We start from the raw sequence: 24,650 nt of genomic DNA, 5'->3' as shown, positions 1-24,650 counted from the left end.
CAGCCCCAGCAACTTAGTGAGGCCCTAAGTAACTTAGTGAGACCCTGTCTCAAATATTAAAAAGGGCTGAGGAGGTGACTCAATAGTTAAGAACCCTTGAGTTCAATCCTGGTGCCAATGAAAAGAAAGAAATCATGCCAAAGCTCATTGGCTAGAGCTGCAATTAGGAGCATGGGGTCCAAGGCAGTGCTTATGGCCATCAAGAGTACAACTCCCCAATGGGGGACCCACTCAGGCAGCAAGCAGTGATTGTGGGCTCTCAGGATTCTATTACTTTCTATTAATGCTTCATTGACTTCATGAAGTAAATTAGAACCTTTTAAACCTTATTGCTGGTCTAGAGTAGTTTCAATACCATCAGATTTACCTTTTCTTTAAATGCCTGCTCCAAATCAGCTCTCAAGTCTATCTATTCCTGGTGCCATTTATAAAGCAAAAGCAATCCTATAAAAACTTGGGTGAAGATTTAAATGAAACTGGTTATACCTTCTGCAGCTGGACTGCATATGGGTTATGATAAAAAGGAAGAATCAGGAATGAGTCCAAAAAAACAAATTGGCCTGAGCGACTAGTAGAGATTACATCAATGAGATGAGGAAGAATTCAGGGGTGCACCACATTAAAGTTGTTCAGACATCTCTGTCCTCCCAGATTTCTGGTGAAAAGTCAGCAGGATTTCAAATAGTTCCACAGAATGTAAAGAGAAAGTTCCACTAGAGAGGGAAAAGCAGCATATCACCTGAAACAATGGATTTCGGCCTCAAGAAAAATATTCATATGCAAGTCTTCTATGAGAACTTTAGAACCATAAAAAGGTGATAAAATCCAATCACTCTACCTCTTAAAGTCAATTAATTCCTCAAAATAATAGCCAAGATTTCCAAATATTTACCCATTCGAGAAAAGTCTGGTTCTTGGAAATTTGGCTAAATCTTGTTCCAGGATCATGTTGGAAAAACCTCAGAATACACCAATGAAATATGTTACACGCGAACAATTCCCCCAGATGTTATGCATTGCAGTGGCCTTGATGTGAACATTTTGACTCACAGCAGAGCTAAGGAGAGGTAGAAGAGTGAACTGGTGCACTGGTCCCAGGAATGAAGGGCATCCTTCATGAGAAGAGGGCATGGAACAGGTCAGGAAATTCTGGGATTCCCAGCACATAGCTTCTTATCATAGCCATGGAGCTATGTGGAATCAAGCTGAGGTTGCTGAGGTTATTTTTCACCATTATTGCTTCATTATATGAAGCAATAATGGTGAAAAATAAAGGCTCTTTTTCCCACTTTGAAATGATTAACACTGGATTTAGAAGACAAAAAATACATTCTTATGGGGCTAAATGAATATACCATTCTGGATGATTTTCCAAGTCTGACTTTTGTCCAATGCAAGCCATATTTACAGGGTAGTCTCTTGCTCATCACTGGCTATGAAAAAAATTCTCTTTGGAATTCAGTGAAGGAAAAGAAACAAAACCCCAAAATACCAAAAATTAAGGGCAGCATTGGATGAAAATAATAAGGACCATTTCACACATAGAGAAGAAATAAGGTCTATGGAGAATGGAGAAGTGGAGGCATTTGACTGACTTAGATAGCAGAGATCTGTCACTCATCCCTATGAGGAAAGAGACATCAGTATCTCACAAGGTGACCTGGATTATATCTACAAGAGCCATCGAGTATTACAGCTACAACCCAGGCCATTCTTTCTGCCAAGGATGGTGAAGCAACACAGATATACTTATTTACACACTGCATGAGACTGATGCCCATGATGTGCACACTTTATAAAGTATCACAGGCTATTAGAGTCTACAATAGGCCTAGGTGGTAACTGGGCTATGCACACACCTACTGTTACTCCCATGACAAGTATTTTCTCATTATGTATGGCCAAATGTTAAGTTCCATTTAACCTTGAACATGCATCTTTAAGGGATTCCCCAAAGATGGAGGAGTTGAAAAGGGGATGAAGTGGATTCAGTAGACCAGTAAAACTAGATTGTGAACTGGGATTCATGGAGAGTTAATATGTTTACTGTATAACTAAATCCAAAAAATCAGTTAATTAGTAAAGAGTGGACAGCAACTAAAAGGGAATCAAGAAAGTAAATTGAGACCTAATCACCCTAAGTGTGCTTCAGACAGTGGTAAAAGCAACCCTGGGTTCAATCCCCAGTACCAAAAATGTCATCAATAAAAAATGTGAATGAATAAAAAAAGGAACTCACCAGGTTTACTAACTGTGACTGTGCTTTGGCAAATGAAGGCAGGGCTCAACTGGCAGCTCTGCTGCAGACTGCTGGATTGGGCTCCTCACTGCAGGATGTACTCAGGTCTGCTCTATGTGTTTTCATTCAGGGGTCCATGCTAAGTGGACATTAACTATCAAAGGCATGTTCTCATGAAATGTGACCCATGTCCAAGAACTCAAGTCCAACCATGCAAGAACTTTTTAATGCTCTTACTTAATATTTATTGATTGACCAATTCAAGGCATGTGACTCAAAGTCAAGGGGCAAAAAAAATACATTTTGGCCACTATGAAGCCATGCAAGTATGTGGATGCATAATTTGATCACAAGAAATGAGAAACTGAAGGAAAAACTTGATCTCCAACAATCCTCTTAAGTTTTATTTTTATTCAAGCTCAATATTCCTTTTTTTCAATTACACTTTATAGGACAGTTTCTAGATCTTTCAGCATGCTGACCCTATTCTTCCATGTGAATTTTAGTACTTCAGCATTCCTGTTAAATCACAATGATTACAAGTCCACATGTGGTCTTACCAGTACTGATTTTGCCCAGTGAAAAGCTTTAGTGGCAAAAAAGTTTTAAAATTTATCTAGATAAGAACACTGTTCAGAAAATATAAAAGAAATGAAATGGTTTGGGAAGTTTAAAAACATCAGCTGTCCTTTTAAACTGAGTAATAAATTAAACATTTTTTCCCTTCTAAAGTACAAGGGAGATAATTCAGAGTAATATTCAAGAAATTATCCTCTAAATTCTGTTTTCTAATCTCAGGAACCAAATTTTCTACCTTGATAACATTCTTAGGCCACTTTGGAGTTTATAAAGCCCTTAAATATATTTTATCTAAATTAATTTAATTCTTAACAACTCTGAACTTGGCATTACTTTTGCCCTTTCTGAAAGATACTTCCTTTACCTAGTGAACAATGTCTTTCTCACTGCCAGGCCTAAAGGGAAGAGGCCTCTTCCCTCTGCCTGGAACATCCTTCCTGCACAACCCCCTTCCTTTACCTGCCTAGTTACCATTATCTTTAAGTAAATCTCAACTGCATGGCAGTCCATAAGCTGTGCCTAGCTTTCATTTTTCAGTAAATATTTATTGAGTGCCATCTAGAAACAAAGGACTCTACAAGGTACTGGCGATATAGCAGTGAACATAACAGTATAATCCTTGCGCTTACATGGCTTAGCATCCAACTGGAGAGAGAGACATTAAACAAATAATTACACCACTAGCTAATTAATCACAACAGTGGTAAAAGGGATAAAGGCAAAATACTATACTATACTATCTCTTCCTTATTGTAGCATTTATTATGCTTTATTATAATTAGCTATTTGTCTCTATTCACCAATATGGATGAAAGGTATGACTATCAACTATATTTTCATAGCTTGGTATAACTCCTACTGAATACAAATACCAAATAAATATTTATGGAGTAGTTAAATAATCAGACGGACTTGCTCCAACTTCTAAATTAATGAGCTAGGAAAAGACTTGAATTTGGGATTCTGATTCCAATACTTCCATCTCTATTCAGCATTTCCAAGAAATTACAATGATTCTAATAATTCAATGCTAGCTTACTACATAACTATAAATGAAAAAGACTTAACTCATACATATTATTTATAAACTATGCCTTTCTATAACAAAAACCTATGTATATACAGGTATTATATAATGTGTATCTTATTAATATACACTAATATAGATATACTAATGACCTCATATTCCTATTTATTTTGACTGTTACTTAGGCATTTATAATGGAATATGTTAAAAATATAAATTTACAAATTTAACTGCAAAATTAAAAATGAGCTTGTGTCTAAATAAATGGTTATAGCAGTAATTGCAAATAATATACAACAAAAATACAAATATACATATAATTTGGGGTTATGCTTAAATAAAAATCAATTTCTTAAATGTATAATTCAAAGTTTATGCTTCAGAGAATAACAATAAGAAATTCACTTATTATAAAATAATGGCTGTTCTTTCATTCTGTAGGTCATATTCACAGCATGGCCAGTCTATTATCCAAACCTGGCTAAAGACATTATCTTACTGAATATTGAATTTTTCTTTGAGTTCACAGAAATTACAAATACAACAACAGTGGTAAAAGGGATAAAGGCAAACGTGCTAGTAAATCTTTTCTTACACTCTTCCAAAAGAATAATTTTAAGTTGGACTTTTGAAAACCCGACTAGTTCATTGAAGGGAATTAGCACCATCTAGTGAAAGAAATTGGTAAAATTTGAAAATGAAAAGAAAATAGTTTCTGTAAGCAAGGTAACCAAGCTGTGTAAAAAATACATAAAACTAGAGTTTTATTAACTTATACTGAACTTTAACACACACCAGGTATTAATATTACATTTGTATAAATATAACCCTCAGCACAATCATTTAAAATTTTTCTAGAAATATTCCTGTTATCGAATATTTACAAGGAAGATAATTTGCTATGTTGAAGGTGCCATTAAATAAGTACGATTGATTAACACACTTCCTGGTCCTCTAACTTGCAATCAGAGTTAAAGATCCTTCACTTTCTTCTACAGATGTTGGAAAGTCAAAAACTTCTGAAACTGGGCAAATTAGTTTGGTTACTGCATATAGGATGAATTCACATGAAAATGTGTGTAAAGGGAAGACTAACCAGTTGCGGGTTGATGGCATTAATCTAGAGAGGAGATAACAAAGTCTGAACTGAAATGAAAACAAAGGGTCTAGGGAGAGTGGTGAAAGTTTACACTGGGTTTGGGGGTCATGACAACATGAAGAATGTCTCTTATGTAGCAATTTTTTAAAAAATTTGGTCATACCTCTTTATGTCTCTTTAACATCATCATCTTAAACATTTTTTACTTTTTTTTTTTTTTTGCCTTATTCTCCCTACTAGAGGACAAGCAGGGAGCTTTTACATAGAGGTTAATAATGATGGAATTAAAATAATGTGTGAGGGTCACTTATTTTAATTGTATAACTGCTGTAGAGATAACTAAAAACACAGTGGAGTTTTCCCCTCTATCTTTAAAAGTCTTCATGCAGAATTTAGGAGAAATATTAATTATGCATATTAGTAACTCAAATCTGCAATTGTTGCATCATGATGAAAATTTTTAGCTAGTGGTTGAAAAGAAATTTGAGTTAGTCCTTTTATACTGCATCTTTGGATAAAAATATCAATTCATTGGTTTTTCTTTTCCTCTTAATTTCAAGATTAAATTATACTGGCTATCTCCCAAATGCACTAAGATGTAAATTAAGTGAAGATTAGGACTTATAAAATTACAAATACCAAAAAGAACATATAGCCTATGGAAATTAACTTCTAATAAATACTTCAACTATACAGTAACATTGTTAGAATAACAAAATAAAACTACATTTTTTACAAGCTCAATTTCACTTAAAATTCTAAAACACTAACCAAAATTTTTATTTTCCTAGGTTCTTCACTTTATACTCTTTCTAAGAGTATTTTGCCTTGGTATTACATAAATTTCTATTCACTTGAATTCCTAAGCCTGCAAACTCCACTGAGGATGATCATTTACACTAGAAGGCTGACCATTCACAGCTATCAGATACATACCTGAATTAAGGAAAAACTGAGGAGAATCTCCATGAATGCCCACAATACCTGGCCCCAAGGAGTCAGACAGGGTATTCACAAAGGAAAACACTCCGCTCATGATTCCAAAGCCCAAGCCAGAAACTAAAAAGGAAGAAAAACACTGTTAAACCCTTTTCTTGCTATGATTTCTATTCAAATAAAAATTCTAAGAACTAGGGAATACTACTTTGCCAGAGCGGAAATGGTACATATGCTATTGTTGAAGCAGTGGCCAGCCAGCTCTGGAAAGGCATGTGCTTGCCTACATGATGAACAAAGAGAAATGGTAAGAGAAAGGGAAATGAACAGTGGGATGCAGCAGAGAAATGAAAAAAAAAAGGATAGAAAAAGATCTAGAAACACAGAAGAAATAGATGAGGCAGAGGAGGATATGATGCTAAAGTTCTGGCTTTGGTTTATGGTAACAGAATCTATTGAGTTAAATTTGATGGCTTAGAACCAGAATTGAACTTGAAGGGTGACTGTGCATGTAAGGCTTGATCCTGGGCTCAATTTAGAGACCTAAGCCCAATCTAAAAACATAATTCTGTAAGAATAATATGCGAAGATATGCCTAAAAAAAGATATGCCTGAATTAATATAAAGAGTCCTCCTAGTGCAGCTAAAGTCATGGTAAACAATCAGGGAAAGTGAAAGCTATATCACTATGAAATTGTTGGTTAACTAGAATATAGTATATATATATTAAAAACCTTTCAAACTTGATTAATATTTAATGAACATACAGAAAAAGGTAACCAGTAATCACTTTACTTCACATAAGGAACCAGGAAAGTTGTAAAAAAAACAAATAATATATGCCAATAAGTCAAGACAGTAATAAAATACTGCTTGAAACCTATTAAAGATACAAAAGATAAGATGAAGGTAGTGGGGTTCTTTTTGAACCGGGGATTGAACCCAGGGGTGCTTAACCACTGAGTCACATGTATTTTATTTAGAGACAGGGTCTCGATGAGTTGCTTAGGGCTTCACTAAGTTGTGAGGCTAGATTTGAACTCATGAACCTCGTGCCTCAGCCTCCTGAGCTGCTGAGATTACAGGTGGCATGTGCCTCTGTGCCCGGCAAGATAAAGAAAGTTTTCAAGCCAAGTCTGATTTTTTTTTTTTCTTAATGACATGGCATGGTTCTAACTTACCATAGGCCAGCAATCGCATGGAGGGTGCACTCTCATCTGGGTTTATGCTCTTCAAACCCTCACTGGCTTTTCTATAATAAAACCACACACATACATTTTTAAAAAAGAAGAAAAAGCAGTATGTCAGGAAAGTACACAAGACACTTCAAATCCAGATACTTCCTAAGACTCTGATCAGGTTATACTCTAAATCTAGAATCCATTCAAACAAAACCCAGCACATTTTCAATTAAGTAAAATCAGCTGCAATTTCTAACTTCTGCCTTTTTTCTAAATGCTCATATAAAAAAGAAAAACATAGGTAAATAAGTCATGAAGAAATTAATTTAATAAGAAAAATAGCAACACTATATTTCTAAGCTCAATAAATATCTCAATATCCATGGAATTTACCACTCTGAACTTTTTTTCTTTTCCCAAAGCACTGTCTTCTTCTCCAATTTATCTTTTATTAGGGCCACACTTACTGCCTCCTTCCCTTCTGTCTTGCACTCTGTAGAACCAAAACTTTTCTCCTTTTTCTTCCTTATCCTCCTCTATTCTCTCCTCCCTCCCTCCCTCCTTCTCTCTCTCTCTCTGCTGGGGATTGAACCCAGGGTCTCACACATGCTAAGCACATGCTAAGCACATGCTATACCAGTGAGCCATACCCTCAGGCCCCAGGCAATAATTTCTTAAAGAAGCTGCCTCTTCCAATGGTTGATTATCACTAGTCCTCCTTACTCTTAAATCCTATAATACTGATGATCTGAACTCTCATAGGGGTACTTAATTATATCTGATTCTAAAATATTTTACATGTATATTTTATATCTCCAATAGACTTCAGGAAAGAAAACAACCTAATACTTTTATTATATCCTATAGAATGAAATGTTACAGGAATAAGAGGTAAATAAATATTTGAATGAAAGGATAGAATACTGCTCAACAAGAAATGATCTTCAGAGTGATCATATGCTTCCTTTATAGCCAATCCGCAAACACATCATTGAGCCTCCACTTTCCACCTGATATGTACAGAATGCTAGCTGTGGCTGGTCAGCTCCACTACAGGCACTATTGCTACTCCTTTTTGGCCTGGAACTACGCAACAGTGTAAGATTCTGACTTAAAGAATATTTAAATTATGTATACTGAAACACATGTTTACTAAAGTAATAATGGAAATTTAACATTTTTGACTCATTTGTCAGCAAGTGTTGAAACAAAAAGGAGAGAGATGAACTCTAAAAACACAAAACTAACCAGAACATTCTTACTTTCTGGCATTGTGTTAATTTAAATTTCAAGGTATGTAAATTCATTATAGACTACATTAAGGCAATGCAGAATTCAGCCAAAATACTAATATGCATAAGAAAAGTGTCCTTTGCTTTTGTGGACTCAAAAGAATAAGCCAGAAATTTAAGTGACAGTTTTCCTATTTCTTTGGAGCAGTAACCAACTAAATTATCCAATTTTCCTAAATAAAATAAACTTACCTATTACAGGGATCCTGTTAAAAACTAACTAAAGCTTATGAGTCATATATAATAGTAATGATCTCCTTGAACAAAGTTATCAATAAAGTAAAATGAATAAATTTTGTAGAATTTGTTTTATAAAAAGATTCAGGAATAAAAAATATTTTTACTATTTGGTATGGCAAAATACTGCTATCACAAATACATGAAATATATAAGTTCAAAAGTTTAGTAAACTTTCTCAGTCTATTTTACAGGAGTGTTTGAGAGGGAATGTTTTGGCACTAATAGTTCTCAGTGTTAACAGTAGGAAGTGAAAAAGCACAAAACATGATCAGTTTCCATGTTCCTGACGCACAGAACACATGACTGTTGATGCAAGTAGTAGTGTTTTCAATTTAACATTTTACGGAAGTGAAAAATTCTTTGTTTGCATTTATTATTGTATTTCCAAGAATGGAAAAAAGATCCCATTTTTAAAAATATAAACTTTGAAAAATTACTGGTAAACCATACTCTCTTTGTTTGTTCTATTTTCAAATGTATATATAATAGAGGTATGCATCAAGGACTATGCACACAAATTAAATACACCATTTTAGAAATTAAAAAATATATATATACTGATGCCTCTTAAAGAAAACTGTAGCAGAGCTATGGATATAGTTAGCGGTAGAGCACAAAGACCTGGATTCAATAACTACCAAAAAACAAACAGTGGTACATGCTTATAATCCCAGCAACTTGGTAAGCTGAGGCAGGAGGATCACAAGTTTGAAGTCAGCCTCAGCAACTTAGCAAGGCCCTCAGCAACGTAATGAGACCCCATGTCAAAATGTAAAAAGAGCTGAGGATGTATGTAGCTCAATGGTAGAGCATGCCTGGGTTCAATCCCCAGAGAACCAGCAACAAAAACAAACACCAGTGTGAACTCTTCACAATTTAATCCTGGCACCAAATTCAGGGAGCAAAATTTAACTGAAGCACTCCTTTAAACTTAAAAAGTTCAAAACCTACTTTGGCACTGGAGAGCATTAAACAAAATATTCATTAAACCAAAGACCCCGTATTTGAATGTAGTAAAGCATAGAAGAGAGCAATTTAAATGTATCCATGTAAGTGTTAGTTATCATTAAAGTGTCACAAAATTCTCGAATTTGTTTTAACTACATAATATCCAACATTTCTAGAAATTTCTAGGAAATTTTTGTAGAATATTTCAAAGGTTTATTAAAGATCCATTTTGCAAATGCAAACAAAAGCACCTGTTGACATGTTTGTTCTACTACCTTTTTGGAAAATTTCCACAGGTCCTTTTACAGGAGTACATGTGGTTTCCTGAAGAGCCAATGGTGATGTTGATAGGAAAAACAAGTGCAATGTGAAGCTGAGTTGAGAACACAGTGCCCAGGCAAGCACACTACTTAGACCACACTGCACAATACTATGCTAGGTTCTGAGCATGGGTAAAAATCAAGCACTGACCAAAAGGGGCATGTCCACTGACCAAAAAATAAACTTGGAAGCCACAACCATGTCTTCTGAGATCCACATGAAGAAATGAGGAATGTTTAGTCTTGAAAGGGACATGATGACAATCATGTGGCAAAGATTTCATTTATTTGGTGAGTGGGGCAGAGGTCAGAAGGAGAGAGATTTTGGTTACCTCAGTAATATTCTACAGTGAAAATTAAAATCATAGCACAGTAGTAATAGCTATATGCCAAAAACATTCAACCACTGCCAGATGTTCATCCATTAGTAGTCCTGTGAAAATTAAATTTTTTTTCTTTCTTTTTGAGACAGGGTCTAACTATGCTGCTCAGGCTGGCCTTGATCTGCTGGGCTCAAGCAATTTTCCTAATTCAGCCTCACCTCCTGAGTAGCTGGAGCTATAGACACACACCACCACACATAGCTTTAAATGTTACTTTTGATATTTATTTATTGCTCTCCAACATTTCCAGGGACTAATTTCATGTTTAAACCTTTTCAATTTGTAATTTAAAGTGTTTTAGTATGAAAAGGAAATTCAATATCTAAAAGTAAAAAGTTAAAAATACAGAAGGCCTAGCATATTAGCAAGAACAAATTACTAGAAGCCTATTAAAAGAGATGTTAAAGTTCAGTCTGGGTTATATCTATGAAATTCATGGACAGCTGTAATTACCTCATTTGCAGAAATGGATACAAATGGCACATTTATTATTCTACCAAGTCTTACTATGTAACCAGGGCCAATCTCATGACTGCCTGAAAGAAAATATCATTCCAAGTTTAAGTTGTGTTTCAAATCAGAAGTTTCATATGAGGTCCTCATGGGTACCACAGATGACATACTCTGTGGCCCAAAAGAGGGAACTTGTGCCCAAGTTTATTTTTTTTTCCAAACTATAGAAAATACCATTAAACAAACCACTGCTGTGCCATAATATATTCAAAACAATGGAAGGCATAATCTCCATAAGAATTATCTTAGATGGTCGGAAAGAACACATAAATTCCAAGTTGGAAGCATTTTTGTTGTTTCAATGACTATTTCCCTAGGTTGCTTTTCTCCATGTTACTTCTTCTAATATACAATGTATTTTCTTGTTCATTTCTTGGCCCTTCTCCTCTTATGATAAACTCCATGAGGTCAGAGGTTTTTATAGTCATTGATGTATACCCAGTGCCTTGCATTGGCATTGACACTGTCTGGCATCAAATATATTCTCATGAATAATTTTTTGGAAGGGAGGCACAGTGGTGCACACCTATAATCCCACAGAGGCTGAGGCAGGAGGAACCAAGTTTATGGCCAGTCTCAGCAACTTAGGGAGACTATACCTTTAAAAAAAAAATTAAAAGGGCTGGGGATGTAGTTCCATGGTAAAGTGCCCCTGGGTTCAATCCCAAGTACCCTAAAAAAAATAAACAAGGCTGGGGATGTCGCTCAATGGTAAGTGCCCTTGGGTTCAATCTCCAGGACCCAAAAAAAAAAAAAAAGAAAAAAGAAAAGAAAGAGAGAAAAAGAAGATTATGTTTTAAAAGGAAGGAAGGAATCTACACAAGTTAAAGACTCAATATTTTCAGGCTGGAAATATCAAGAACTATGTAGTAAAGTACGGATCCTCAAATACTATAGGATTATTAATATTTCACATTACCAAATCATAATTCAAATCTAACTAGGGGAAAACGATACAGCAAACAACTTACTTTAAAAGTCTGTAATAAGCAAATCGGAACATTTCTTGGATAATGACTGAAACCAACACTCCGAAGATTAGCACATATTTCTGTGTTGGTCCATCTTTGTTCTCAGTAATGTGGCTTGCTATGAACCATAAAAGGGATGAAAGGAGTAGAGACACCAACCAGAAGAAAGCTCTGAAAATCAGGAAAAAAAATTATAAACATAAGGATTAATAATGATTTTAAATGGGGACCAGGAGCCTGACTGGGAAGGAATAGATATCCTGAATTTTAAATAAGAAATCCTCATAAAGCAGTACTCTGGATCAATTGTTCTTAATGGTGCATTGTCTGTGGTGAGACAAACATGTGATCTAAGAGGAAAGTGAGATTTGCCCAACAATTACTTGTTTCAGTGACCCTATTATGTGCAAGTGCATCTGCAAACTCTACTTACCAAAGACTACCTGACAGGAACCCTTGTTACTCTCTTTTCTTCCTAATGCTCTGCTCACTGATGTGTCAAAACCATAAAACATACAACTTTGTGATTATTGCAATTTTCATATCCTTCAAATCTGCCAGAAATTAAGGACTCAATGTTCAGATATCCGCAAAGATGTGTTTTCAAGGAGGGAAAAAAAGTCTACTCTCTATTAATAGAGTGACTGGTGAAAATCCAGAGGGTGAAAATCTAGATCAGTTATTTCCAAGTTTGGTTCTTACAACACTCGTGGGGATTTTAATGATCACAGCGAGCTTTACAAAAGGGGTTAACCCAAATCTCTTGTTTTTAAAATGACACATGTGATATAGCACATTCAATACAGTTGCAGGAGGCAACTGTAAATAAAATAAAGGAATCATTGGCTTTGCCAGTAAGATTTGTAGGGGAAGGCAGATGTGGCATGAACCAATGAGAGCCATCAGGCAGGTGAAAATGAGATTATGACCACGTTCACCACCAGAGTTTGGTATTTACCAAGCTCCCAAAAGGAGATGCATGATCAGGTGCTCCTGTGTTTTCATAAATTTCCAACCTTTGGCTGCACACACACCTGAATCACCTAGGGAGCTTTAGGGAAAAAAAGAAAAAAGAAGAAGAAGAAAAAGAGCCTGAGCTCGAATCCCACACCTTAGACATTCTGGTTCAGTGGATCTAAGGTCGGGAGTGGGCATCCGTATATTTTAAAGTCCCCAGGTGTCTCTAGTTGCTGAAGGGCGAGAACTACTGTGCTAGGCAGTAAAGACTATTTAACCGTCAGTGATTACAGATGCCTTTGAGAATTTGAGAAAATTGGAGACTACCTCTCCAGAAAAATTAAGGTGCCTATAGGAACTTATCCAATTTTTTTTTCTCATAATTTTAGTGGCTTCATAGCCCACTAAGGCCCACCCACGGATTTGCGATGCCTGCCATGCATCAGGGGGTTCTGAGACCCACAATGTGAACCCCTTCTTCAGAACCCGCAGCTGAGGTCTCCGGGCTCTGGGTTTTTTTTTTCCCCACAGGCCCAGGAGGAGGGCAAGGAGCCTCAGGGGTCCCGGGTCTTGGTTCCCTGGTCTCAACCCTCCTCCGATCCAAAACCTAGCAAGGTCAACTCTTTTGATGGGGACGCCGAGGGTCGCGGGTGCCCCAGGCGGGGGAGGGGGGCCCCAGCGTCTGGGTCTGCTAGCGCAACCGCCTCACCCGGCGATGAGGAAGATGACGCGCAACGGCTCGATGGCGATGGTGAAGACGTAGAGGGCAAGCGCAGGCCCGAAGGCAATGAAGGTGCAACCGAAGAACACGGCCGCCGTCATGGCGACCGCGGAAGCCAGCCTGGGGGCCCGGCAGGGACCCGAGAAGCGCCCGGCGCCGTCAGAGCTGGGGGCGGGGAGAGGGGCGGGGCCATGAGACATCCGGGCGCGGTCGGGGGCAGGGCGCGGGGCGGGGCCAAGAGGTATCCGGGCGCGGTCGGAGCCGGGGGCGGGGCCGCCAGGTGCCCAGGGCTTTCATATAATACAGCTACAGATATTTAATTCTTATGGTAAACCATGACCTTTGCCCATTTTTTTTATATTTATTTTTTAGTTTTTTTGGCGAACACAACATCTTTGTTTGTATGTGGTGCTGAGGATCGAACCCGGTCCGCATGCATGCCAGGCGAGCGTGCTACCGCTTGAGCCACATCCCCAGGCCCGACCTTTGCCCATTTTAAAGTTAGTTTTTCTACTTATTTCACTGCGTAGTTCTTCAGACATCATCTATATGTTTTGGTTGAAGCTGCCTCACTTTGGAAGTAAGCGAAGTAATGAATGATAACTAAAATGGTCTATAACAATGTCCTTATCCCACCCTCAATGCGCAGTACGATGTGGGGGAATCTGCGGTTATTGTATATTGATCATATTTTAGTTCAATTTTAGTCCCTAAGTCTATTTTAAAAACGAGAAGGCAATGAAAAAAAATGTGGTGAGCCTGCCCCTCTACATATAAAGACATCTTTACCTGATGTCTGTTGGAACAGAAATTAACTAGAAAACTAGTGAAGGTACCACTAAAATATCGTCTGCAGCACTCATTATTATTCACTAGAAAAACATTGTTTCAAACAGTCTCTGAATCATAATTCCATCTTACATTTATCTAATACATTGCTGTTTAAAAGTACTGGGCCAGGGGTGTAGCTTGGTGGTACAATGCCTGCCTATGTGTGAGACCCTGAGTTTGATCCCAGCACATACATACATACATACATACACACACACACACACACACACACACACACACACACATTCTAATAATATTTTTTTAAAAAATCACCTTTACAATGATTTCAAAAATCCTATTACAAATGAGAAGTTTAAGGCTAAGTAGCAGTGCTATTGACTCAAGTTTTTATAAACATATTGTTAAGTGTCCCCCAAAACTTGAAAACATAGGTACTAAGTGATGTTGGGAATTAAATCCTTAAAAGATGACTAGGAAAAAGAGAAGGCAGGCACCTACAATAGATATAGCTATAAAATGCTAAGAATTCTTCCAACTGTGCATATACTAGCGAGTGCAGTTAAATTTTGCATTCTGGTAATACTAATAGATCTATATTTATTCATTCAAAATATGTACTAAATATTACTAAGTATTAGACACAAATCTAGGTATTTGGAATATACCAATGAAACAGATGTGTTCCTGTCTCCATGGAGCTTAAAATCTAGTGGAGAATCCAGATAAGCAAGTATGGGATTCTACGAAAATATGCAGGGAGAGAGAAAGGCACACAGTCCAAACTCATGAGGTTTTTGCCAAAGAGAAAGGCATCCAGTCCAAACTCATGAGGTTTTGCCAAAGAAGGTAATGCCTTACTCATATTTATCTAATACATTACTGTTTAAAAGGTATCAGCTCAGGAGTTAGCAAAGATAAGAAAGAGGGAGGAGATGGAAGGATAAGTGGAATGTGGTCAAAAATGAAGAAAACATTCTGAGAATGGAAAACATTCTGGGAGTCAGAGAGTAGTTCAGAATGGCCTGGATGTGTGAGGAGAAAGACAAGAGGTAAGACTGGAAAGGCCAGTGGGGGGTGATCACAAAGGGCCTTGTAATCAGTTTTATGGGTTTTAGAGTTCACCTAAAGTGAGCTTTAATCAGGTGAGTAACAAAATCAGATCAGATATGGAAACTGAGATTCCAGATAGGAGGTGCTAGGTGTATTGTCAGGATGAGATAAAAAAAAGGTCTGAATCAGAGTAGTTACAGGAGTTTGGAGAAAACCAGAGAAATTTAAGAGAGAGTCAGGAATAGTGCATACAGAATTTAGTGACTAATTAGTTACATGAAGTGAGAGGAAAAAGTGAAGGAAAATGGATTCTAGAGATTTTTAGCTTAAAAGGTTGCTATGAAGATGGGAGGAGGAGAAAATATGGGAAAAAGACACAATAATAGGTACCATTTTGGATGCCCTGAGATTTAGATGCTTATACGATAGCATGTGGAGGTGTTCAGTAAGCAAACTGAATAGACAAGATCAGGCGAGATCTGGACTAAAAATCCAGAATTGAAACTTTGCATAATTCTTGGAAACTTAGGAGTGGATATAATCACCTCAAGTGTTGCCAGAAACCAATGTTTCAGGTACAAGAAGAGGAACCACAAAAGAAACTGAAAAGGAACAACTAGGAAGGTAGCAAGAAACTAGGAGCATGGTAGTGTCACTGAGGCAAAGGAGAAAAAAAAATTTCACAAAGGAGGATGTGGAGAGGTTAAGCAAGGTACTAGTGAAATGTGTCCACTGGATCTTGCTATAAGGAAGTCACTTGTGTATGTAACACACAAACAGGTAAAAAGCCATTCTGCAAAGTGTTCTTCAACTAGTATGTGGTAAGAAAGAGACATTTGGCTTCGGAGGAGAGGAGACAGGAAGCCAGTTAAGGGAGGACAGGAGATAGAGGGATACATTTAGTTTTATTAGTAACAAATGCTAGTTTTCATCCTGCTGGGCAGGATAAGGAGGGTTCATAGTAGTAGGACGGAGTGAAGCTACTGGCCCTGCAGGAGTTAATCTGAGGACCCAAGTCTCATTAAACACTGATTTTATTGATGGTACTGAATGAGAGTCTACAGGAAATAATACTTAGAAACCAGAGAACAAAGTAATAACCACACTTTTATAGAAAATTCAGCTTTAAAAATATTCACTATTTGTTTTTAATACAATGCAAGAAGAAGAAAATATGAGATAAAGATAAGGGAGGAAAAATTAGTCATAAGAATCAGAGAAACCATTACTTAACTACCTAATTCTTTCAATGAAGCCTTTTTTATAACTCAAGAAAGTCCATTGAACTTAAATTCCAAATTTATAAACCAAAAAAGAAAACTTCACTTAGATATCAGAGACAAATTGTAATTATGGTAGGGATATCAAGTAGTCTGCCTTGGAGAAATTGAATAGTGTTTCATAGAATATTAGGGCTGTGAATAGACTGGGGGTCATCCAATATAATTTTTAAAAAAGGCAAAGACAACAGATAAGGAAGAAACCTAGGAAAATGCAGGTGGGTCTCAATGTCTTGGTGCAGTTGGATCTGGTATAAAGAGGCCTTTATCAAAAATCAAGAATTCCAGGTTCCAGAATAAAGCACCCACCTGCATTTCCTAAGTTTTGTCCCTTTTATTACTTTTATAATTGTATTACTCAACCTTCTGTTATTGTGGAAAAATGCCTGATAAAATCAACTGAAAAGGAAGAAAGATATTGGCTCACAGTTTGAGGTTTCAGTTCATGTTTGGCCCAGTCACTTTGGGTCTCTAGTGAGGAAGTACATCATGGTACTGAAAACATGTGGCAGAAAAGGCTGCTCATCTCAATGCAGCCAGGAGGCAAAAAAAAAAAAAAAAAAAAAAAAAAGAAAGAAAGAAAGAAAGAAAGAAAGAAAGAAAAAAGAAAAAAAAGAAAGAGAAGGAAGGGGCTGGGAATAGATTGTGATCCCCAGTCTATTCACAGCCATCCTTGTCTTTCTCTACCTTCTTTCTTAGGGTTTCTGTCTCTTGCATCACCTTAAAAAAAAGTCAGTAATGAGTACTACTACTTGCAAGCTGAGGCTGAATTTACTATCCCCTTGAAGGGCACACCCACAATGACCAAACTCCTTTCACCAGGCCCTACTTCCTAAAGAACTCACCATCTTTCAATAACACCATCATTTGGAGACCAAGCCTTCAATACATGAGATTTTGGAGGACATTTAAGACCCAAAGCATAACAAAATTACTTTGTTTATTTATGGGGAGCAGTCTCATATATCCCTGGAGTTAATATTGGAAAACCTTTTTTTCCAGCACTGAGGGTGGAATTCAGGATCTCATGCATTGCTAGGCAATGTGTTCTATCACTGAGCTACCTTCCCAGTCCCGCACTTATTTTATTCTATTGAGGCAGGGTTGCCGCAGTCTGGCTGGGCACAATTCAGGAGCCACTTGTCAAAGGAAACGAACTTTATTTTTAGAACACAAACACCGCACCACACAGCTCTTCAGGAAAACCCTCAGAACCCAACTGCCACCACCGGCTTCCCACAAGCCTCTCAACCTTCCCCCCTCCTCCTGCTCTTGAGGCTGATTGGCTGGGTTGTGTGGGCAGAGCCAAAAAAGTCCCCCAATGGTCTGAAAGTCCTTGGTCTGAAAGGGCAGGGAAACAGCCCAATGAGCATCACCGCAGAGGAGCCAATCAGTTGGCAGCTAGAAGTTTGCTGGGGCCGCTGTGAGCCAATCATCAGCTGGCAGCTGAAAGTTTGCTGGCAGCTGGAAGTTTGCTGGTGCCCCTTCGGCTGTGGCTCTCAACACAGGGTCTTGCTAAGTTATCCAGGTTGGCCTTGAACTTGGAATCCTTCTGCCTTTGCCTCCCAAGTAAGCAAAATTTTGAGGACAAAAAATTGAAGGAGGAGAGAGGGCTTACTCAGTTTGAGTAATCTGTGTTAAAAAGATTAAAAGAAAATCCTCTTGTATTTAATAAAAATTACATATAAGACATTTAACACAGATTAATATAGTATGAAGTATTTAACAAAGTTTAAAACAGTCTAAATACCAGAATAAAACTTCTCTTTTTCTTGCTGCCCTAAACAAGGCATTTATGGATTTACTTCAAACCTTTCTTTAAATTAAAAAGTGAAGAAAAATACTTCTAAATTACCTTTAGTTCCTAAATTATATTTAGCTCACTTTGGTGGCATGTTGATTTTTAATGATTACTAAAGTTCACTGATTCAAGATTTATTAAACATTTACTATGTGCTGGGAGCCTTACTGGATGGACACTGTCCCCCCTCCCATACCATCTTCAGAATCTATAAGACTTGGAGACTGACTAACTGGGAATCTAGATAGATGATGGTAATATTTATTACCATGTAGAAGCAACAGGTCTCTCTTCATAGGATTGGAATTGCTGCTAGGAGTTGTTATGGAGCATAGAAGATAAAGTTGAATTTCAGTTTCAGAAATGTAGTTTGATATACCTGTAGTGGATTAAAGGGCAGATGTCCAGTAAGACATCTGGGCCTATAAAAAGAGGCTGGCACTAGAAATACACATTTTAAAGCTGAATTAACTCTCTATAGCTGAATGACCATAAACTTAGTGGAGTAAAGCAGCATAAATGTATTATAGTTCTGGAGATTTTAAATTCAGGATGAGTTTTACAGGCTAAGATCAAGGCACTGGGACAGGCTGGGCTTTACAGGGAAATCCTTTTCCTTACTTTTTCTAGATCCTAGAGGCTGTCCAGGCTCCTTGGCTCATGGCCCTGCATCCCTATGCTTCCATCATCACTTAACTATCTTCTAAGTCTGACATTTCCTGTTTCCCTCTTATAAGAATGGCCCCTAGGTTACACTGGGCCCACTTATATCATCCAGGATAATCTCTTGTCATTTCACATCTCAGGATCTTTAACTTGATCACATCTTCAAAGTACCTTTTGCTATATACAATATCAGTTACAGATTCCAGGGATTAGGGTATGAACATCATCTGTGGGGAGGGAAGGGCATTATTTGGCCTTCTTATAGGAGATATGAAAAAGGAAGAAATTACGTGGGAAGAGTGAGGATCAGAAGCATATTATCACTGAAGCTGCGAGAAGGGAACATTTTTAGGAGGGAACGGTATACTAGTCAAATGCTGCCAAGAAGTTAGCTAAGACAAGGGCTGAAAATTGTCCACTACTTCTATAACTAGGCTGTTGTAAACACGACATCAGTGAAGTGGTGGGGGCGGCAGCTAACCTGGAGTAGGTTAATAAAAAAAAAATGAAGATAGTAAATATAGACAATTCTTTGAAAAAGCCTAACTATAACAAGCCAATGAGAAAAAAGAATAGTAGGGCATGGGGCAATGGAGTAGGCTGGTCAATGACATTTAGATGCAGAGAAGAAAGGTATAAGACAGCTTAGGAGTTTTTAAGTATAAGAAAAGGGGGCTATTAGTTCCCTTAAAAGCAGGATAAGTTGGGAAGATGATTCAAGAGAAGAGAAAGAAAGAGGAGCCCAGGGAAGAAAGATCCCCTTTGCCACCAAGAGGAAGGAGTGGGATGAAGGTGGACCATAGTTCAGGGAGAGAGAGGAGGCTAAGTGCTTTGCAAAATGATGCTTTGCTCTGAGAGGGGGAGGTAAAAGATCTGCCTACCAGTAGGAAGCTTGACAAAATAGTGAAGGTTTAAAATAGTTGTGGGATGAAAACATGAACAAATGACAGAACACAGTTGGTATGATCAGACTGTGATTTTTCTCAGTGAAAACAAAACTACAGAAGTTACAAATTCTCTACAAATTTGCAAGGATTAAGAAGGGAAGCATGATCAGTTTATAGCTACAGGTTCTACAACAGAATGACTTCAGTATATCCTGAATTAAGAATGAGCTGAAGGTTTGGCAATTTTTCTAAATCTTTAAGCAACTCAATGATATATATAATTTGCTAAAATATCAAAACTAGCAAATTTACAGAATCATTTTAAAATGTGCAATCCACTTCAGTGAGCCATAAATATTTTCATTATGTAGTTTTTATTTTTAGACGAACATTATTATAAAAAAAAGTTCACCTGGAATAAAACCCATTTAAAAAAAAAACACACACACACATACACAGCATCAGTATCAGTACACAGTTAATGAATTGGCTTAAACAAGATTAACCACATGACAGGTCTACTTTATCTTCAGGAGCTTTTCACATTAAGCCATTGGAGCAAAGTTAAAATATGTTTAAACATATACAGTAGGATAATTCTATGAAAAAAATAGATCCCATTAAGGGCATGATTTTAGTCAAACAGTTTATGGTATTTGTTTTCAAAAGACTGCAGCATCAACTGCAAACAAAATAAAACCATCTGTAAGGCCATAGGAATAAACTATCATGATTAAATTCACATTTTTAAAAAAGGTAAGAAAATGAAAGAAGTTCTATCAGTTCTTGGCAATAAGAAATGCAGTTGCATACAGCACACACATTTCAATAAATGAAGCAAAAATCTAAAAATATCCCCAAAGTAACTGTTTGCTAATTTTCATTTCTGTATACTTTATTTCAATCTTTTTCATAGTGAACTTGACCCCTAATAATTTTACTAGTCTTAAAAAAAGACTAATCTTACTGTAAAATTTTGCTAGAATTTTAAATTTTATTAGCATACCTTATCTTTCTAGGTCCCACTATATTAGGGATTTCATTTTTAGACATTCCTCTCCACCCCTGGATATAAGAAGGAAAAAGGATTGTCTTTTATGTTAAAAAAAAAAATCTAAAACACCTGATTGCAGAAACAAGTGCTCAAAATTTGAGATAAGTATACCAACATAATGAAATGTGGCTTAAAATTTTTAGGCTTAGAAGCTCATCTTTAAAGATTAAAACTAAATTTATAAAGGAATCTAAGTCATACACTTGAAAAGAGGGCCTGCTTAAAATATATCACTTCCTGATCATAAGAAAACCTTATAAGCCTTAATACAGATTCTCAGCATTCAGAACTGGTAAAATGGAGTTAAAAATTCTTACTTAGAAACTTTTGCAAAAATGTATCTATATTGCACGGCTAAATTTATTAATGGACACAGGGTGATAATACTTTTTTTAACATTATTGGATATGAAATGTATGTTCTATTCTAAACTAAGCTATCATCTACTTTTTCTAGGAATACCTTCAGCTCAAAACAAAGCAAAACATGTAATCTAAAGTTGGATGCTTAAAGGCTGGGTCACCATTTCTCTACTGGGTATTAGAATACTAGTTAGCTAAATGAGGTATAATTAAAAAATAGTCCTTCAAAGAAAAGAGTAAAGTCTTCTGAAATTTTATAACAAAGACTGCACAAAAATGTTCATGTAAATAGTAAGAAACCCTGCAGCACCTACTAACCGATGCACAGGTAGATTATTTTATCATAATTTGTTGGAAGTAAAATATAGCTAAAATAAGTTCCCAGTGAAACATTTTACAATCAACTGATTTACATGCTACTTAGTTACAGCATATTTTCATTTTCTGATGCCCTCGGGCTCTATTTGAAAAGGTCTTCTAGTCCAATCATTGTCAAACTTAGCACATTGATAATAAAGTGCAGCCACTGAACCACTAATACTGCTGCAAAAATCTTTATGTACCTTATCATAAGACCACAAATATGTTCACAAAACAAAAACAAACAAACAAAAACCCCCTAGATTTCTTCAGTTTCAGCAGGGAACAGACAATTATCTGTTACTAAATTCATCTACAAATAGAAAAAATAATGCACTATATGTACATTATTAAGCAAAGTGGAACATTTATTGGGTCATTTTACCATGCAGAAAGTGAGTTTCCTATGGTCTTAGCTCAAATTATATACAATTTAGCAAAGCTAAATGTAAGAAAATAGCAAGGACAATTTATTTTTATATAACAGAGCATATACTCCCAGTTTGCTGCTACTTCAAAGAGCACTAATAGGCTCATCTAACTTTTACAGGCTCTTTCAAAAGGAAGTTCATGGAGACTAGTTATTAACCCAGAGAAGACAAAATAAGAATGAAGAAATACAACAAAAGCAAAGCATTCTGTTAAAAAATAATAATAAAAGCTAACCACAGAATATGTCAGTTTTGGTTTGCAGACAACCCCTGAGATAGAAACCAAAGTGTTAAGACACCAAATAGTCAGAGGTAAAAAACTAAGAGAATTACATTCATTCATGGTGTCATAGCACTTGCCTTTTAGAAATTATTTTGTTACCATCCAGAAAGCTTAACTGCTTGAATATCTTTTATTCAGAATATTAGTAAATATAAGATGCTTCTAAGAAATTGTTTTTTCTTTTTAAAAATGTATCTAAATTTGAAGATGGTAGACTTACAATCAACTTGCAATCATAGACTTATTGATTATACTGGGACACTAACAGGTAACTATTAACAACAAACAAAACAACTAAGGAGGCTGAAATTTGTCAACAGTAAGTTTAGAATATCACCAAAAATTGCTCTGGCATATTTGAAGCCACTAAATTATTTCTAAGTTTTCAAACATGGAATAAAGGCTGACTGGTCTAAGCACAGGAATGACATATCTTAATTTGAATCAGAATTCTCTGTGGTAACAAACAATCCAATCCATTTCCATTTCCAGTTTTCATTCTTAACTATCTAGCATTATAGCAGCCTTTATAGGCATAACAGGAAGAACAGTTATTAACAGAATTCAATTCCATAGTCTCCTCTTTATTATCCCCTCCTGTGTTAAGACACTGAAGGCTACAAAAGCAACAATGACATTATGATCTGAATTTGGCACATAAGTTAACATTAAAAACCATCTTATGTGATGGCTACATCTACAAAAGGAATACCAGTACCAGTGTTTGGTGAGAAAGGCAACTAAGCTTTTGGTTGGCTTTGGTCCAAATAACTAGACCAAGTTCTATAACAATGAACCTTAACAGATGGAGCTGGGTTCTACACATTCAACAACTGTTTTAAAAGTGAAGCCTTCATCATATTTTCTCTTAATGAAAAGGCAAAATTTTTCTGAGATGATGCACTAGGTATAATTACTTTTAACTTTTTAAAAACCCCAAAATAGAACCAAAAATCATTATTGTCACCATTACTAAGAACTATCTCTTAAATTTCTATTGACAAGTTCTTCTCTCTCCCTATAAGTATGCTTTCTGCCAACTATAATCTAAATCTAAGTTAATCTTGCAGACAGGGATTATGGTAGAAATTTGGTATTAACTAATAAGCTAAGGGGTAAACCTAAGAAAAAATATATTATATATATTCTGATGTGACACAACCACAGTTAGATGCTAAAATAAAGCCCTAAATTATGCATTTCTCTCCCTATGTAAAATCTCAGCTCAAAAAGATCACAAATAGAATCAGACAACAATGGTCAAATTTGTTACTAGTTTTAGATAACTAAGTAATTACAATAAGTCCAACATAGGAAAGAACAGCAAATACAAACCCCAGGAAAAATGAGATTATGGTGATTTCCAAATGCAGTTTCCATAAGATCAGGCAGAGGTAATGAATTTAAAAAGTGATTCATTCAGCTATCCAGACTCTGGCAAAAAGATCAAGAATGAAACAAAAGATCTTAACAATCTGAAGAAAGCTACTGTGGCTGCTGATGAACAAGTAGGCATTTTTATGACTTTCTAAAATAAATTTGATCATAATTTAATGATTCTTATTTAAGAAAATCACAAATCAAAGCCTTTAAACAATTACTACCAATACAATATTTGGCCCTATGAACCAGACCAAGTGTCCTTTAATTTTAGTCTGTCAACCTCTGCTTAATATTCTGTTGTATTTTAAACAACCCCAAATTTGTCTAGAACTTCATGCCACAAAAGTGTGCAAGTATGAGTCTAAGGTGTACAGTAATAAGAAAAGGCTAATACTGATGTGCAAAGTGAAAAAGAAAGATAGCAGCTTTTGCAACAGGCAATAAAAGAAAGAAAAAACCAGCAAGGTCCTGCATGTGTCTCCACTTCATTGCTTCCATGTATAATAAAAAGGAGCCTATTCTTTTGCTAGGCCACGAGGCTGGATCCACTTGGCATTCTGTGTCGGGAGGTCTAAGTTCAGTGGGTGCTCTCAGCAGCAGCCGGGCAGTGTGACTCTGAGGCCGGGTGACCTGTGCTTTCAGAAAAGCAGGAAAGGGCCTTCTAGGTATGCTGCAGTCTCTCAAAAAGAAAGAGTTCATCAAAGCAGCGAACAACGGAAGAAACTGGTCTTCTTGGATCGGTTTTCTGTTATTTTCACTGGTCCACCTGCCCCTGATGAATTGCTGTCATTCTAAAAAATAGAAGACAAAGTTACCAAGGAAATAAAAGTTTCATGTTTTTACCCCCAATTACTTAAAAATAAAAATAAACCATACTATGTGAAATGTACATTCT

The 24,650-nt window shown here is 36.5% G+C and overlaps 2 protein-coding genes across 2 annotated transcripts in view; both read right to left on the bottom strand.

The window, feature by feature from the left end:
• Window positions 1–13,559, bottom strand: part of Aph1b (aph-1B gamma-secretase subunit) — a 28,731-nt gene extending 15,172 nt beyond the window's left edge. The window contains exons 1-4 of the mRNA XM_026384856.2: window positions 13,395–13,559; window positions 11,729–11,899; window positions 7,062–7,132; window positions 5,881–6,003 (exon numbers count right to left, since the gene is read on the bottom strand). Coding sequence (XP_026240641.2) covers window positions 5,881–6,003; window positions 7,062–7,132; window positions 11,729–11,899; window positions 13,395–13,507 — 478 coding nt within the window. The 5' untranslated portion in view covers window positions 13,508–13,559. The remainder of the gene's footprint in view (window positions 1–5,880; window positions 6,004–7,061; window positions 7,133–11,728; window positions 11,900–13,394) is intronic.
• A 6,741-nt stretch (window positions 13,560–20,300) lies between these two features.
• Rab8b (RAB8B, member RAS oncogene family) overlaps window positions 20,301–24,650 on the bottom strand; it is a 64,009-nt gene continuing 59,659 nt past the window's right edge. The window contains exon 8 of the mRNA XM_026384890.2: window positions 20,301–24,546. Within this exon, the coding sequence (XP_026240675.1) occupies window positions 24,454–24,546 (93 nt within the window). The 3' untranslated portion in view covers window positions 20,301–24,453. The remainder of the gene's footprint in view (window positions 24,547–24,650) is intronic.

The sequence above is a fragment of the Urocitellus parryii genome, chromosome 6, assembly GCF_045843805.1.
Source record: "Urocitellus parryii isolate mUroPar1 chromosome 6, mUroPar1.hap1, whole genome shotgun sequence".
NCBI classification, from domain to species: domain Eukaryota; kingdom Metazoa; phylum Chordata; class Mammalia; order Rodentia; family Sciuridae; genus Urocitellus; species Urocitellus parryii.
The sequence above is the reverse complement of the archived record's forward strand: the minus strand, read 5'-3'. Positions and strand labels throughout refer to the sequence as shown.